Consider the following 16,321-nt stretch of genomic DNA (forward strand, 5'->3'; position numbering starts at 1 on the left):
GCTCTCAGGTGTCTTGTACTTAAAGATTATGCCAGGAGCCTGACCAGGCGGTGGGGCAGTGGATAGAGTGTTGGACTGGGATGCGGAGGACCCAGGTTCGAGACCCCGAGGTCGCCAGCTTGAGCGCAGGCTCATCTGGTGTGAGCAAAAAGCTCACCAGCTTGGACCCAAGGTCACTGGCTCGAGCAAGGGGTTACTCGGTCTGCGGAAGGCCCACGGTCAAGGCACATATGAGAAAGCAATCAATGAACAACTAAGGTCTCGCAACGAAAAACTGATGATTGATGCTTCTCATCTCTCTCCATTCCTGTCTGTCTGTCCCTATCTATCCCTCTCTGTGACTCTCTCTCTCTCTCTGTCTCAGTAAAAAAAAAAAAAAAAAAAAAAGATTATGCCAGGATATTTGCTAAATAACTGGAGAGATAGAGTTGAATCCTAAGCAGCCTGACTCTTGATCCAGTTCACTGTTCCTTAACCTTATCATTGACTTACTTCACTCTCCCATCTTTCTTTCTATTTTGAGGGTTTTACTGGAAGTATTGCTGAGGAATCATCCAAGGAGCCAGACCGTTACAATGGTGCAGCTGACTGCCACCCCCATGAGAACACCCCCGTGAGGCTTGTTGACTAGCCTGTGCACATTCAAGCTACAGGCTTAGCTCCCTTCCAGTTAGTGCTTCTTCAGGCATCAGTGGAAGATGATAGGAAGAACCTGTTTCATTCTCATGCCTACTATAGGGCCAATGAAAGTGGGGAGGTAGACCTGGAGCATGCTTCTTCACTCGGGGGTGACTATCTGGGAGTTCACCCCATTGGTCTCTTCTGGTCCTTGAAAGCTGAAAATGTAGGAAATAAGCTGTCAAAAAAAGATGTGATGAATAGCCCCTTGTATGTCACATTAAAACTTTATGATTCAGATTTTGACATATACCTCAAGCCCAGTATTCCTCCAAAATACAGCCTGACTGTAGAGAGGTGGTTTGCAGCACCTGGTGTCTCAAGGGTCCGAGTTGCAGAAGGCCACATTCAGAGAAGTCTCTTTCTTCCTCCAGGTGAGTAGAATTACCTGGTTATTGTCATCCTTGTTTTCTGTTTTTTGTTTTCTTTTGAATACTTTATCCTTCTCGAAGTTTAGCTTGGATATGAATAATATATAAAGCACTTCTTTCTTGCTGGAGAATCAGGGTTAACTTTGGGTCAGAATAAGAATTCCAACTCAACTTTCATTTCAATAATTCTGGAGCTTGTCTAAGGCTATGACTACAAACAGTTATGGAGTCCTTGTATTACGGGACTTCCATAGCTTTTGATTTATGTGACATTCATCTTCACTGAACCCTGGCTATCTGAAAGCCTACATCTTGACATCATGGAACCGTGACTAAACTTCTGTTAGGGGACTCTATTACATCTGAGTTTCAATTTAGGCACTGGTTATTGCATGATTGCCACAATAAGCTGACAATATAGTGGATTAAAACAGCGCAACAAATACAGAGGATGCAAAGAAACATTATACACTCTAGTTCCATAAATATTGCATATTTATAGAAATTTCCATAACTTAGCATATAATACAATATGCTTCCTAATGGCTATAAAACTTTCCAAAACCCTTACCATTTCCCTTAGCAATCATCACATATCAAGAAGTGGTTCAAAACATCTATTGGCATGTTTCTCAGAGTTTACTGTGGGGCCGAATGAAGGATAGTTAGTTTCCTGGAAGCAGCTCTTCGCAGGTCCAGGTTTCAGGTATATATGAGGTCCCCTTATTCAGACATGTGCTTTGATCTGGGACTCAGTCGCCACATCATCAGGATGTTGTGCCTCTCTCTCTTTTTTAAAATAGTCACCTTATAGAGCTGAAATGGTTTGAGGATACCTGAAATGTTAGGAGTGGTTTCTGACAACATAGAGCTATAGATAATGTAGAAGGAATAAAGGTTTCCCTTTCCATCCAAATTCATTATGACCCATGCACTTCTTTGAGCAAATTTGAATTTTTTTATTTTTATTTTTTTTACATCTAATAATCAGCACATAGACCCTTTTATTGTATGAAGTGGTCAGGAAATAGGTCACACCAACCTCAGTGCCTCTATTACCCTGTCTCAGTTAACAATCTGAATATCAGTGCAGGCCAACCCTTCCACTTTGAGATGATGTGCAGGTTTAGGGTGTGCTATTTGGGAACCCTCTTGGACACTGTCTCCTGCTCCATGTGCTTGTTCTGTGACGGTATCAATACAAAGCAGAGATGAGTTGTGTGAAGCTAAACAAGGTGCAGCCAGATCTCAAAGCACTTCACAACTGCAGACTTCTTCCAAAATAAAAGGCTTGATGCTCTTAAGTGGTCCCCCTATTCTTGTCAATCAGAAGAAGCAATAGCATCCCTATTCATTTATTTGAGTGGTATTTTAAAACCAAGTCACATTCAGTATCATTTTATTTCTCCTTTTCTCAAGGTGAGGAAATATAGCAACACTTCGTTCCAAAATTCTCAGATCCTTTTTAAATCAAGCTACTCTTTCAAATATGGATGGGACCAGTTTTCTTTAGCTAACATCACCTATACAGGAATAATCCCCCCACCCCAAGTACAGCATAAGTTTCTTTCAGTTTATGAAGCTCTGCTTAATTTTGGAAAGAAGCTGCCTACACAGAGAGTGAGTGTAGAGTGGTATTCTGACCATCCACATTTTACCATGTGTTACATTGCGGTGAACGAATAATATTATTTCATGAAAAGGCTCATCATTTACATCTGTTTGGTTGCAAGACTTTATCATTGTATAGTCCGATGAGTGTAACAGAACAGTGTTACGTCAGGATTTTAGCTAAAATGATCACTTCAATACCTTTTCTTGGGAAGACATTCACTTTTGAAGCCTTTCTTCTTCTTTTAACTATATACTTCCTTTTTGTTTGTTTGTTTTTTGGAATTTTTTTTTTTTTTTTGTATTTTTCTGAAGTTGGAAACGGGGAAGCAGCCAGGGCGGGAACTATTTTCACTGACATGTTCAATCTCTGCAATCAAGAACAATGGAGACTCATGGTGGTTTATTTCTAGAGCCTTGGAGTAAAGAAAGCCAAAGAAATTAGGCCAGGGTTTCTCAACTTCTAAAGAGGTTCACAAGTAGATTTCAGAAAATCAGTGAAGGGCCTTAAGTTATATGCAAAATAGACATGTTTATATGAGTATTTTACTGGTGAGAGACTCCACAGATATAACTGGATTCAAAAAGGAAGTAGAGCTCTGGCCGGTTGGCTCAGTGGTAGAGCGTCGGCCCTGCATGCAGGAGTCCAGGGTTCAATTCCTGGCCATGGCACACAGGAGAGGTGCCCATATGGTTCTCCACCCCTCCCTCTCTCCTTCCTCTCTGTCTCTCTCTTCCTCTCCCGCAGCCAAGGCTCCATTGGAGCAAAGTTGGCCCGGGCACTGAGGATGGCTCCATGGCCTCTGCCTAAGGCACTAGAATGGCTCTGGTTGCAACAGAGCAATGCCCCAGATGGGCAGAGCATCGCCCCCTGGTGGGCGTGCGGGGTGGATCCCGGTCGGGCGCATGCGGGAGTCTGTCTGACTGCCTCCCCGTTTCCAACTTCAGAAAAATACATAAAAAAAAAAAAAAAGGTTCCCAAACTTCCAGATACTATGTTCCATCAGTCAATAAGTTTAATGCAGTGACATTGATAAATCAGGGTACATATGTTCAGAGAAAACATCTCCAGATTATTTTGACATTTGATTATGTTGCATACTCTTAACACAAAGTCAAATTGTCTTCTGTCACCTTCTATCTGGATTTTTTGTGCCCCTCCCCTCCCCCACCCCCTCTCTCCCTCCTCGCCCCCTTCCCACTTCCCCACCTCCACCCCCTGTTACCATACATTCTTGTCCATGTCTCTGAGTCTCATTTTTATGTCCCATCTATGTATGAATTCATATAGTTAGATTTTTTCTGATTTATTTATATCCCTCTGTATAATGTTATCAAGGTCGATCCATGTTATTGTAAATGATTCGATATCATCATTTCTTATGGCTGAGTAGTATTCCATAGTATATATGTACCAAAGCTTTTTAATCCACTTGTCCACTGACGGACACTTGGGCTGTTTTTAGATCTTTGCTATTGTGAACAATGCTGCCATAAACATGGGGGTGCATTTCTCCTTTTGGAACAGTGCTATGGTGTTCTTAGGGTATATTCCTAAAAGTGGGACAGCTGGGTCAAAAGGCAGTTCAATTTTTAATTTAATTTTATTTTTTGTATTTTCTGAAGTTGGAAACAGGGAGGCAGTCAGACAGATCCAACTGGCATGCCCACCAGGGGGCAATGCTCTGCCCATCTGGGGCATTGCTCTGTTGCAACCAGAGCTATTCTAGTGCCTGAGGCAGAGGCCATGGAGCCATCCTCAGCACCCAGGCCAACCTTGCTCCAATGGAGCCTCAGCTGCGGGAGGGAAAGAGAGAGACAGAGAGGAAGGAGAGGGGGAGGGGTGGAGAGGCAGATGGGTGCTTCTCCTGTGTGCCCTGGCCGGGAATCAAACCTGGGACTCCTGCACGCCAGGCCGACGCTCTACCATTGAGCCAACTGGCCAGGGCCTCAATTTTTAATTTTTTTGAGGAATCTCCATACTGTTTTCCACAGTGGCTGCACCATTCTGCATTCCCACCAGCAGTGCAGGAGGGTTTCCTTTTCTCCACATCCTTATCAGCACTTAATCTGTGTAGTTTTGTTGATGAGCGCCATTCTGACTGGTGTGAGGTGATATCTCATTGTGGTTTTAATTTGCATTTCTCTAATGATTAGTGATGTTGAGCATTTTTTCATATGCCTATTGGCCATCTGTATGTCCTCTTTGGAGAAGTGTCTATTCATTTCTTTTTTTTTTTTTAATATTTTATTTATTGATTTTTTTAGAGAGAGAGGAGTGAGAGAGAGAGACAGAGAGAGAGAGAGAAGGGGGAGGAGCAGGAAGCATCAACTCCCATATGTGCCTTGACCAGGCAAGCCCAAAGTTTCGAACCGGCGACCTCAGTGTTCCAGGTTGACGCTTTATCCCACTGCGCCACCACAGGTCAGGCCGTCTATTCATTTCTTTTGCCCATTTTTGATTGGATTGTTTGTCTTTCTGGTATTGAGATTTACAAGTTCTTTATAAATTTTGGTTATTAACTCCTTATCAGACATATTGTTAAATATGTTCTCCCATTGTGTAGTTTGTCTTTTTATTCTGTTCTGATAGTCTTTAGCTGTGCAAAAGCTTTTTAGTTTGATATAGTCCCATTTGTTTATCCTGTCTTTTATTTCACTTGCCTGTGGAGATAAATCAGCAAATATATTGCTGCAAGAGATGTCGGAGAGCTTACTGCCTATGTTTTCTTCTAAAATGCTTATGGTTTCATGGCTTATATTTAAGTCTTTTATCTATTTTGGGTTTATTTTTGTGAATGGTGTAAGTTGGTGGTCTAGTTTCATTTTTTTTGCAGGTAGCTGTCCAATTTTCCCAACACCATTTATTAAAGAGGCTGTCTTTACTCGATTGTATGCCCTTACCTCCTTTGTCAAATATCAGTTGTCCATGGAGCTATGGGTTTATTTCTGGGTTCTCTGTTCTGTTCCATTGATCTGTATGCCTGTTCTTATGCCAGTACCAGGCTGTTTTGAGTACAATGTCCTTGAAGTATAACTTGCTATCAGGAAGTGTGATACTTCTCACTTTATTCTTCTTTTTTAAGATTGCTGAGGCTATTCGTGTTCTCTTTTGGTTCCATATAAATTTTTGGAATATGTGATCTATATCTTTAAAGTATGTCATTGGTATTTTAATTGGTATTGCATTGAATTTATAAATTGCTTTGGGTAATATAGACATTTTAATGGTGTTTATTATTCCTAACCATGAGCACGGTATATGCTTCCACTTGTTTGTATCTTCCTTGATTTCTTTTATCAATGTTTTATAATTTTCCAAGTACAAGTCTTTAGTCTCCTTGGTTATATTTACTCCTAGGTACTTTATATTTTTGTTGTAATAGTGAAGGGGATTGTTTCCTTAATTTCTCTTTCTGACTGTTCATTGGTTGGTGTATAAAAATGCCTCTGATTTCTGAGTATTAATTTTATATCCTGACACTTTACTGAATTCATTTATCAGGTTCAGTGTTTTTTGAGTGAGACTTTAGGGTTTTCTATATACAATATCATATCATCTGCAAATAATAATAGTTTTACTTCTTCTTTTCCAACTTGAAATCCTTTTATTTCTTCTTCTTGTCTGATTGCTGTGGCTAGGACTTCCAGGACTATGTTGAATAAGAGTGGTGAAAGGGGGAACCCCTGCCTTGTTTCTGATCTTCAGGGGATTGATTTTAATTTTTGCCCATTGAGTATGATGTTGGTTGTGGGTTTGTCATAGATGGCTTTTATCATGTTGAGGTATGTTCCCTGTATTCCCACTTTGCTGAGGGTTTTGATCATAAATGGGTGCTGGATTTTATCAAATACTTTTTCTGCATGTATTGAAATTATCATGTGTTTTTTCTCCTTCCTTTTGTTTATATGATGACTCACATTGATTGATTTGTGAATATTGTACCAGCCTTGCCTCCCAAGAATAAATCCCACTTGATCATGGTGTATGATTTTTTCCATATATTGTTGGATCCGGTTTCCTAATATTTTGTTGAGGATTTTAGCATCTAAATTCATCAGGGATATTGGCCTATAATTTTAGTTCTTTGTGCTGTTTTTGCCTCGTTTTGAATCAGAATTATGCTTGCCTCATAAAAGGAGCTTGGAAGTCTTTCTCTTGAATTTTTTGAAATAGCTTGAGAAGGATAGGAGTTACTTCTTCTTTGAATATTTGGTAGAATTCACTTGTGAAGCTATCAGGCCCAGGACTTTTCTTTGTTGGGAGATTATTGATAACTGTTTCGATCTCAATTGGTGTAATCGGTCTGTCTAGGTTTTCTGATTCTTCCAGATTGATTTTTGGAAATTGTATGTTTCAAGAAATTTGTTCGTTTCATCTTGGTTGTCTAATTTTTCGGCATACAGTTCTTCATAGTATTTTCATACAATATTTTGTATTTCTGTTGTATCTGTTGTTATTTCTCCATTAATTTTATTTATTTGAGTCCTCTCTCTTTTTTTCTTGGTGAATCTAGTAAAGGTTCATCAATCTTGTTTACTTTTTCAAAGAACCAGCTCCTGGTTTCATTGATCCTCTGTATTGTTTCTTTAGCCTCTATTTCATTTATTTCTCCTCTGATCTTTATTATTTCCTTCCTTCTACTAGCTCTGGGCTTTACTTGCTGTTCTTTTTCTAGTTCTCTTAGATGCAGGGTTAAGTTGTTTATTTAAGCTTTTCCTAGCTTCTTAAAGTATGCCTGTAGTGCTATGAACTTTCCCCTCAGTACTGCTTTTGCTGTGTCCCATAAATTTTGAGTTGTATGCTCATTATCATTCATTTCTAGGAATATTTTTTATTTCTTCTTTGATCTCTTTCTTAATCCATTCGTTATTTAACAACCTGCTATTTATTTTACATGTGTTTGAGAATTTTTGAGTTTTTCTGTTGTGGTTCATTTCTAGTTCCATGCCATTGTGATGAGAGAAAGTGTTTGATATGATTTCAATTTTCTTACATTTGTTGAGATCGCTTTTGTGCCCTAGCTTGTGCTCGATCCTAGAGAATGTACCATGAGCACTTGAAAAGAATGTATATTCTGCTGCTTTAGGGTGAAAGGTTCTGAAGATATCTATTAAATCCAGTTGATCTAGTGTGTCCTTTAAGTCTTCTGTTTCTTTGTTAATTTTCTTTCTTGAGGATCTATTTAGTGATGTTAGTGGGGCTTGAATCCCCTACTATTATAGTATTGCTGTTGATCTCACCCTTTATATTCATTAAAATCTGCTTTATATATTTAGGTGCTCCTATATTAGGTGTGTAGATATTTATAATAGTTATATCTTTTCGTTGGATTGCTCCCTTTATCATTATGTAGTGGCCTTTTTTATCTCTTACTATATTCTTTGTTTTAGAGTTCGTTTTGTCTGATCTAAATATTGCTACCCCAGCTTTGTTTTCATTTCCATTTGCATGAAATGTTTTTTTCCATCCTTTTAACTTCAGTCTATGTGCATCTTTTGTTTTAAGGTGTGTCTCTTGTAGACAGCATATGAATGGGGCCTGTTTTCTTATCTTTGCATCTACCCTATGCCTTTTGATTGGATCATTTAATCTATTTGCATTTAAGGTTATTATTGATATGTAATTGTTTATTGCCATTTTATTCTTTAAAGCTGTGTTCCTTTTTTGCTATATTCTTTTCCCACTTTGATCTGTTTACAACAGGCCCCTTAACATTTCCTACAGCATTGGTTTTGTTGTAATGAATTCCTTGAGTTTTTTTTGTCTGGGAAGCTTTTTATTTCTCCTTCAATTTTAAATGATAACCTTGCTGGATAAAGTAGTCTTGATTATAGGTTCTTGTTCTGCATTACTTTGAATATTTCTTGCCATTTCCTTCTGGCCTCAAGTGTTTCTGTTGAGAAGTCTGATGTCATCCTTATGGGGGCCCCTACAGAGGCAATAACCTTTTTTTCTCTAGCAGCTTTTAATATTTTCTCTTTATCACTTAGCTTTGGTATTTTTATTATGATGTGTCTTGGTGTAGGTTTCTTTGGGTTTCTCTTTAATGGAGTTCTCTCTGCTTCTTGAAGTTGTGAGAGTTTCTCTTGCATTAATTTAGGGAAGTTTTCAGCTATGATATGATTGAACAAAGTCTCTATCCCTTGTTCTTTCTCTTCTTCTTCTTCAGGAACCCCTATGATGCGGATGTTATTTCTCTTTATGTTGTCACAGAGCTCTCTAAGAGATCCTCAGACTTTTTGAGTCTCTTTTTTCTTTTCTGCTTTCATTCCTCCATTCAACTTGTCCTCCAACTCACTTATTTGATCCTCAGCTGCATCCATCCTGTTTTTAATTTCTTCCATTGTGGTCTTCATTTCTGATATTGTATTTGTCATCTCTGACTGATTTTTTTTTTTAAATATTTCAATATCCTTTTTTATACTTGCTATTTCTTTATTAGGTGTTCGTAATGACCATCCATTGTTGTTCTAAGATCCCTAAGCATCCTTACAATCACTATTTTGAACTCTACATCTGGAAATTTGGTTATTTCCATATCACTCAGTTCATTTCCTGGAGGTTTCTCTTGTGGTTTCATTTGGATTGCACTTCTCTGTCTTCTCATTATTTCTGTGTGTTTGGGTGTTTTTTTTTTTTTAAGATTTTATTTATTCATTATAGAGAGGGGAGAAAGAGAGAGAGAGAAGAGGGGAGGAGCAGGAAGCATCAACTCCCATATGTGCCTTGACTGGGTAAGCCCAGGGTTTTGAACCGGCAACCTCAGCGTTTCCAGGTTGACACTTTATCCACTGCGCCACCACAGGTCAGGCTGGGTGTTTTCTTTGTAGATCTGGTTGAGTCTAGGCTTGGTGTTGTCTACCTCCAGTTTTCAATTGTGTTATTTCTATGTCTTCTTGGGTTGGCATCAGCTATTATTTGTAATCCACTTTCAGATTTTGGCCACTTTAAAGTCTTGATTTGGTTGTTTTCTTAACAGGTGATAGTTTTGTTTACTGATCTCAGCATGGGGCTTATTTGAAACTGTATCCAGGAATGTGGTGTGTGTAACCTGAGACCAGTTACTCTCTCTGGCAGCAGGGTGTTTTCTCAGCTTCAGTAGGGGGAGGTATATCTCAGATCTCCATGGAGACCTGAGTTACTGCCCCTCCTCCCCACTTCTTGTTTTTAGCTGTGTGTTGTTGCACTGATTGTAACTGGAGAGATGTCTGGAGATCTGTGGCCCAGAAGCACTTTAGCCTTTTGTTTTGTGGAAGAATCAGCCCATCCCCCAGCTATGGACACCTCCAGCACTGGATGAGTCAGCTTCTCATGTCCTCCCCTGCATTTCTCTGCCCCTCACCATCAGTCTCTTTCTCCTTTCTTTTTCAAAGACAAGCTGGCCCTTTGAACACACCTCATTCCCTGGTCAGCAGGCAAGTGGCTGTGAGCAGTATTTTCTGCTTTTTTCCTTGGAGTGAGAGCCCTTCCGGGCTCTCAGCCTCACCCCTCCCTCATTCCTATAAGCAGGAGAGATTCAGGCGCTCCCTACAAGGTTTGTTGTGGCTTCTTCTTTGCTCCTTGGTTTTTGAGAGCTGTTCTTGTAGTCCAGAGTTGGTTTTTCACACTGATTGTTTCTAAATTAGTTTGTAATCCAGTTTGGTGGTGTGAGCTGGGAGTCTGTGTGTCTGCCTACTCTGCTGCCATTGTAAGAGTCTTGTGTAATGTATTCTTTGTGTGTATGTGTGTTTTCCCTTCCCTTTTCCTCACCTTCACTTCATATCCAATTCTGTTTTGTTTTGTTCTTTTCCAGGAGAGGACCATTTACCAAGAGTAATTGATTTGTATGGTGCTGTTGGTAAACTGTTTGAAAACCAGGCCAGTCTCCTGGCTAGTCATGGCGTTGTTACCATGGCCTTGGCTTTCTCTAACTACAAAGACCTGCTTCCCATATTAGTGAAATACAAATTGCAATATTTTGAGGAAGCTATCAACTTTCTCCTTAGACATCCTAATGTAATTTTTACCTTTTCAGTAGGTGTCAGGCTTCCCTATCTTTTAAAATAACCATAATATTCTTTGACTTCTTTTAACTTCCCAGTATGATTCTTCCTCAGTGAGCTTGAAATTCTATGACATAGTCACAGTATTCACATGATTTATTTCTCATCAGTATCTTTTGCTGAGAAATTCTAAATGCATAGGAAGTTAGCTTATGTCCATCAAAAGACATCAACTTTGGATTCAGACAAAAATGAATTGCATTTCTGGCTTCATCCCATTTGGCTGTGGGAATTTAGGCAATTTACTAAGATCTTCTAATTCTCAGTTTCTTCATCTATTAAATGATATTGTAATGATACTACTTCATAATGTTATAGTAAGAATTAAAGGAGATAATAGAAGTAAAATGCTTATTAAAATAACTGGCAATACAAAACACTCAATAGTTGTAAGCATGCATTATCATAATCATCTTCTCTGATAATTATTATTTCACCATACTTAACCAGACAGATATTTTGTATGTCTTTGAAGACTAGCTCTTAGTTTTTAGTTACTTGAGAGGAAAACATAATGTTATAGTACATTCCAACCCACATACGTTCTTTAAACCTTAAAATGTGCTTTCTGCTATAGTAGGGTTGGTACTTGTTTCTCCTTGTTAATTGTTTAATTTTTTTCTTAATAAGAATTGATCTAAGGAAAATTAAGTCTCTGTACTATATTCTCTTTCACAAAAGAATCACCAAAATACAATCAGAATTGCAATAGTAAGATAAGCAATAATTTCTTTTCTTCTTTTTTTTTTTTTAGAGAGAGAGGAAAGAGAAGGAGAGACAGAAGGAAAGAGAGGAGAAGCAGGAAGCATCAAACTCATAGTAGTTGCTTCTCATATGTACCTTGACCTGGCAAGCCCAGGGTTTTGAACCAGTGACTTCAGCATTCCAGATCAATGCTTTATCCACTGCGCCACTACAGGCCAGGCTGCACTGAAATTTTAAATAGCTATTTTTGATGCATATAATGGAATTGTCCTTGACTATGAAATAGGCAATGTAATCCTATGCTAATGCCCTGCTTGGCTTAGATGAGAAATGAGTGATGAGATTCTGGTTTTCTCTTTCTTAGTCTTGCTCTCCTTAACATGTGCTGCATGCCTTTCCTATCGCTGTTCTTGCCAATGTCACATAGATCACTAGTTAATGACTAAGACAAGCCCTGAAACCAGATTTCCTTCCTAGGATATGAATACTTCTATTAAATCTGCTTTATGCTATCTCTTCTGTGGAATAATAGACCGCAAATTTTTCAATTCCTTGTAGGTTTTATTTTTCTATCTGTTGATTTTAAGTGTCTTCTAAGGACTCTAAAATTTCTTGATACCAAATTTGGTGGCAGAAGTTGTAGCAAGAGTTGTTCTGGCAAAGAGTAGAAATAAATTAGATGAGGCTGCACATATCTGAGTCACCTTTTTTTAAAAAAAAAATATATGGTTGGCATACACTATTATATTAGTTTCAGGTATACAACATAGCAAGTCAACATTTATGTTTTTTACATTATGATCACCATGATAAGTCTAGTAACTATCTCTAACTATACAAAGTCATTACAATATTATCAATTATATTTCATGTGTTGTACATTATATCCTGTGATTCTTTGTTCTTGTCTGTTCATGTTATACTTGCTATATTATTTTACCTACTATGGTCAAACTCATTCTGAATTTTTATCTCTCCTTGCAATTCCTGTGACTCTATATCTTTTATATTAATGCATAGAATTTTGGAGCTTGGAATGTCCTTTTAATTTAAAAGGACACAATTCAAGCCACTATTCTTAATATGCAGGGTAGAAAATGGAGAGTATATATGATTCACTCATTTTGTTTAGTTTCTTCCTGTTACCCTAAACATTCTCAAGCAACTAAAAATTTCTCATATTTCTGTCAGCTGGATACAAGTGGTACATTAATTTATATTTTCCCAAATAGTAAGAAAAACCCTCCAAACATCAGCTAATAAAATGGTTTATTTTTCTAAGAAAATATAGGAGATCAATTAAGGTTTTAAAGGACATGTGAGTCTCTGAAACTCTATCCTTGCCAGTGCTCAAGTAAAACCAAGGCTTTATTTTACTCATAAAATACAAAAACAAAACAAAACAAAACAAAAAAACAGTCTGACCAGATGGTGGTGCAGTGGATAGGGCATTGACCTTGGGCACTGAGGATACAGGTTTGAAACCCTGAAGTTGCTGGCTTAAGTGCAGGCTCACCAGCTCAAGCACCAGGTCACTCACTGGCTTGAGTGTGGGATGGATCATAGACATGACCCCATGGTCGCTGGCTTGAGCCCAAAGGTCACTGGCTTGAGCAAGGGGTCACTGGCTGAGTTGGAGCTCCCAGTCAAGGTATGTATGAGAAAGCAATCAATGAACTAAAGTGCCACAACAATGAGTTGATGCTTCTCATGTCTCTCACTTCCTGTCTGTCCCTCTCTTTTCTCTCTCTCTCTCTCTCTCTCTCCTCTTGTTAAACAAACAAATAAACAAACAAATCTAGTCATCTTTAACTCCTTTTTGCTCTCCAGTACCAACTTGGTGATTGGTAGCTGTACATTCTACACTCATAAATCACACATAGACTTGTTGCTTCATTTTATCCCAATGGTGTTACCTTAGTTCAGGGTACTATCGGTTTTTGCCTGTACTGTTACAATAAGGCCGGCTTTTCTGCCTCATTTTTGTATGTCAGACTTAAAAGTTCGGTTTTTCTAGGGCACAGCTATTTTACTCACTTGTTTAAGAGTCTTGCAATTGACTACAGGATAAAAGTCATCCTTCCTAGCATGTTAGATAGAACTTTCCATGATCTGACTTCTGCATAGTTCTTCAGCCTTATCTCCAGCCTATCCTTCAAATCTGTCCAAATTCTCTGAAGTTAGGAAGAGTCAAGGCTGCTTAGTATATGAACTTTAAAGCTATTCACTATCAACTTGCTGTTTTCTTTTCCAACCTCATTTTGCTATCTCCCACCTTATACTCGAAACTTAAGTAATCAAGAATTATCGATGGCTTCCTAGATGCATTGCTTCTGAGATTTTTTCAGGTGCTCCTCCCATGGCAAACCCCTTAAGAATGTTTTGGCTATGTTTCCCAGAAAATTGGCTGTTGGTGGTTTAAACAACATCAACATAAGGCATTTTATTCTCACCTATCAGATCTGGAGATAGATCTTTCTATCTTTGTTCAGAAATTCAGTGGAGTCTCTAAATCGAGGAGACTGAATTGATCTTTCTACAATTTTCTGGCCTTCTCCTCAAGGTCACAAAAGGGCTGTGACAGTTTCAGGCATTGAATCAACTTGCCAGTGTCACAAGCAAGATAGGATGGTCAGAAACCAAGCCTTTCTTCTCATGATTCTATGCCATTTTATCTGGGGGGGTGGGGTGCAACCTAAGACCCTAGGTAGAATGTATTGATTTTTAAAGAGAGGCTGAAAAAGTATGTTGTAAAGGGGAATAGGTTCTGATTCATCAGGGTGTATACCTTAGGACTAGATACATTGGTATGTCCCACAAAAAAATAAAATAAATAAGCCAGTCTTGTTAGCCTTAAAATTGTGGAGACTAGTTTCTGTGTAGGCAGCTAACAGTGTCTACCACAGGCAGCATAGAATACCATACCTCCTTGTTTGTGCCCACATTTATTTTTAAAATAAAGACTCAACTTGTAGCCAATTTCCTCTGAGAATATTTCTTTGATCCTGCCTTTATTCTTTGCCAAGCTGGGTTGGCAGCCTTGCCTTTGTGTATTCTTATATGATAGAATTTTAAAGATATTCTCATCTTTTTTTCCTCCTCTTCCTTTTACTCGAGTTCCTTGATGACAAGAGATCATGCCTTTCCTCTCTCTGTCCCCCAGGGCATGGTACAGGGTGGATGATCTAAAACTGTTGTTTAATGACTGACAATGAAAGAGAAAGCTAAACCAAGCCTCCCTTGAAAACTTTCTCAAAAGGAGAAAACTTTCAGGAAAACCAAAGCAAGTCTAGAATCCTCCATTTAAGTTTTCATGCTCTATCTCACCAACCTCACTTTTTGTCTCAGTCTTTTTCCCTACAGAGTGCTCAAGCAGGGGTAGTCAAACTTTTTATAAAAACCGCCCACTTTTGCAGTGCTGGTCAACCTAGTCCCTACTGCCCACTAGTGGGCGTTCCAGCTTTCATGGTGGGCCAATCACTGCGCCATTTGGTTGCTCTGCTATGCCCACCATGAAAGCTGGAACACCCACTAGTGGGTGGTAGGGACTAGGTTGACCAGCACTGCAAAAGTGGGCGGTTTTTATAAAAAGTTTGACTAACCCTGTGAGAGATCAGAATTGGTACAAAAAAATCTACCAATCAATTATACCTGGACTCATGTTATTCTCAATAGTTACATGCCCTTTTCTTCCTTTCCTTACAACTTCAGTATTAGGGCATTTTCAGCTCAACATCTAATACAATGATAAATTCATAGTATTCAGTCAGTAAAGCCTGACAAATTCTTGAAGGCCTATTTCCTGTGAACATGCATTATACATGCCAGAACTCTAGAATTGGGCTTGGGGGTAGGATTAATATTTACTTTGTTCCCACTGGCCACCGAAATTCTTTGGTTGTTTGATTATAGAGTTTTGCTAAGTGATGAATAGAATCAACATCTCATTTCCATTATTTTCAGGTCCTTGGTCCAGGCATTGGGGTGCTCTCCCTCAGCAAAGGAGCAGAGCTTGGTCTCACCATGGCTATTCACCTAAAACAAGTCGTAGCCACAGTGTTAATTAATGGGGTCAACTTCATTGGTCAGGTTCCACATGAATATTGTGGTCACATGTTTGAAACATTGACCTTGTCTTCACATTTGGTATGTACCGATAACTTGGGGTTTATTGAGCAACGTTATATTTTTGAAGAACATAGATCTAAAGCCAGTTCTGATATTTTTCATCCCATTGAAAAGGTTCAGGGACATTTTCTCTTCATTGTGGGAGAAGACAATAGGAATGTCAACAGCAAACTGAATGTTGAGCAAGCCATAGAATGGCTGAGGAGAAACGGTAAGAACAATTGGAGCCTGCTGTCCTGTCGTGAGGCAGGCCACCTAATAGATTCTCCTTATACCCCAGTATGCTATGCCTCACAGGTGGCCCATTATAAAGTCTGCTATGCCTTGGGAGGATCCGTGGTCCCACCTGCAGCTGCACAGGAACATTCTTGGAAGGAGATCCAGAAGTTTCTCAGGAAGCACCTCAGTTCAGTTGTGATCAGTCAACTCTGAGAAGAGTAGATATCTCTGAGAAATAGAGAAGCAATAGGCTGCTTTACCAGACCTTCACTTGATTTTTATAGAGCAATGCCTTTGATATCTCATTGTAAGAAGGAAGTTATAGCAAGAGGACTGAGAATGGCCTTTGAAAAGGGAATAATGGGCCTGACCAGGCGGTAGTGCAGTGGATAGAGCATCGGACTGGGATGCAGAAGACCCAGGATCGAGACCCCAAGGTTGCCAGCTTGAGTACGGTCTCATCTGGTTTGAGCAAAAAAGCTCACCAGCTTGGACCCAAGGTCGCTGGCTTGAGCAAAGGGTTACTCGGTCTGCTGTAGCCCCACAGTCAAGGCACATGTGAG

The 16,321-nt window shown here is 39.1% G+C and overlaps 1 protein-coding gene across 1 annotated transcript; it reads left to right on the forward strand.

Moving 5' to 3' along the window:
• Positions 1 to 575: 575 nt before the first annotated feature.
• On the forward strand, positions 576 to 15,971 carry LOC136391268 (bile acid-CoA:amino acid N-acyltransferase-like). The gene is made up of 4 exons (XM_066362833.1): positions 576 to 613; positions 739 to 1,052; positions 10,457 to 10,659; positions 15,375 to 15,971. The coding sequence occupies exons 1-4, from the start codon at positions 576 to 578 to the stop codon at positions 15,969 to 15,971; spliced, it is 1,152 nt and encodes a 383-aa protein (XP_066218930.1).
• Positions 15,972 to 16,321: the final 350 nt, after the last annotated feature.

Source organism: Saccopteryx leptura, chromosome 2 (assembly GCF_036850995.1).
Source record: "Saccopteryx leptura isolate mSacLep1 chromosome 2, mSacLep1_pri_phased_curated, whole genome shotgun sequence".
In the NCBI taxonomy this organism is placed as follows: domain Eukaryota; kingdom Metazoa; phylum Chordata; class Mammalia; order Chiroptera; family Emballonuridae; genus Saccopteryx; species Saccopteryx leptura.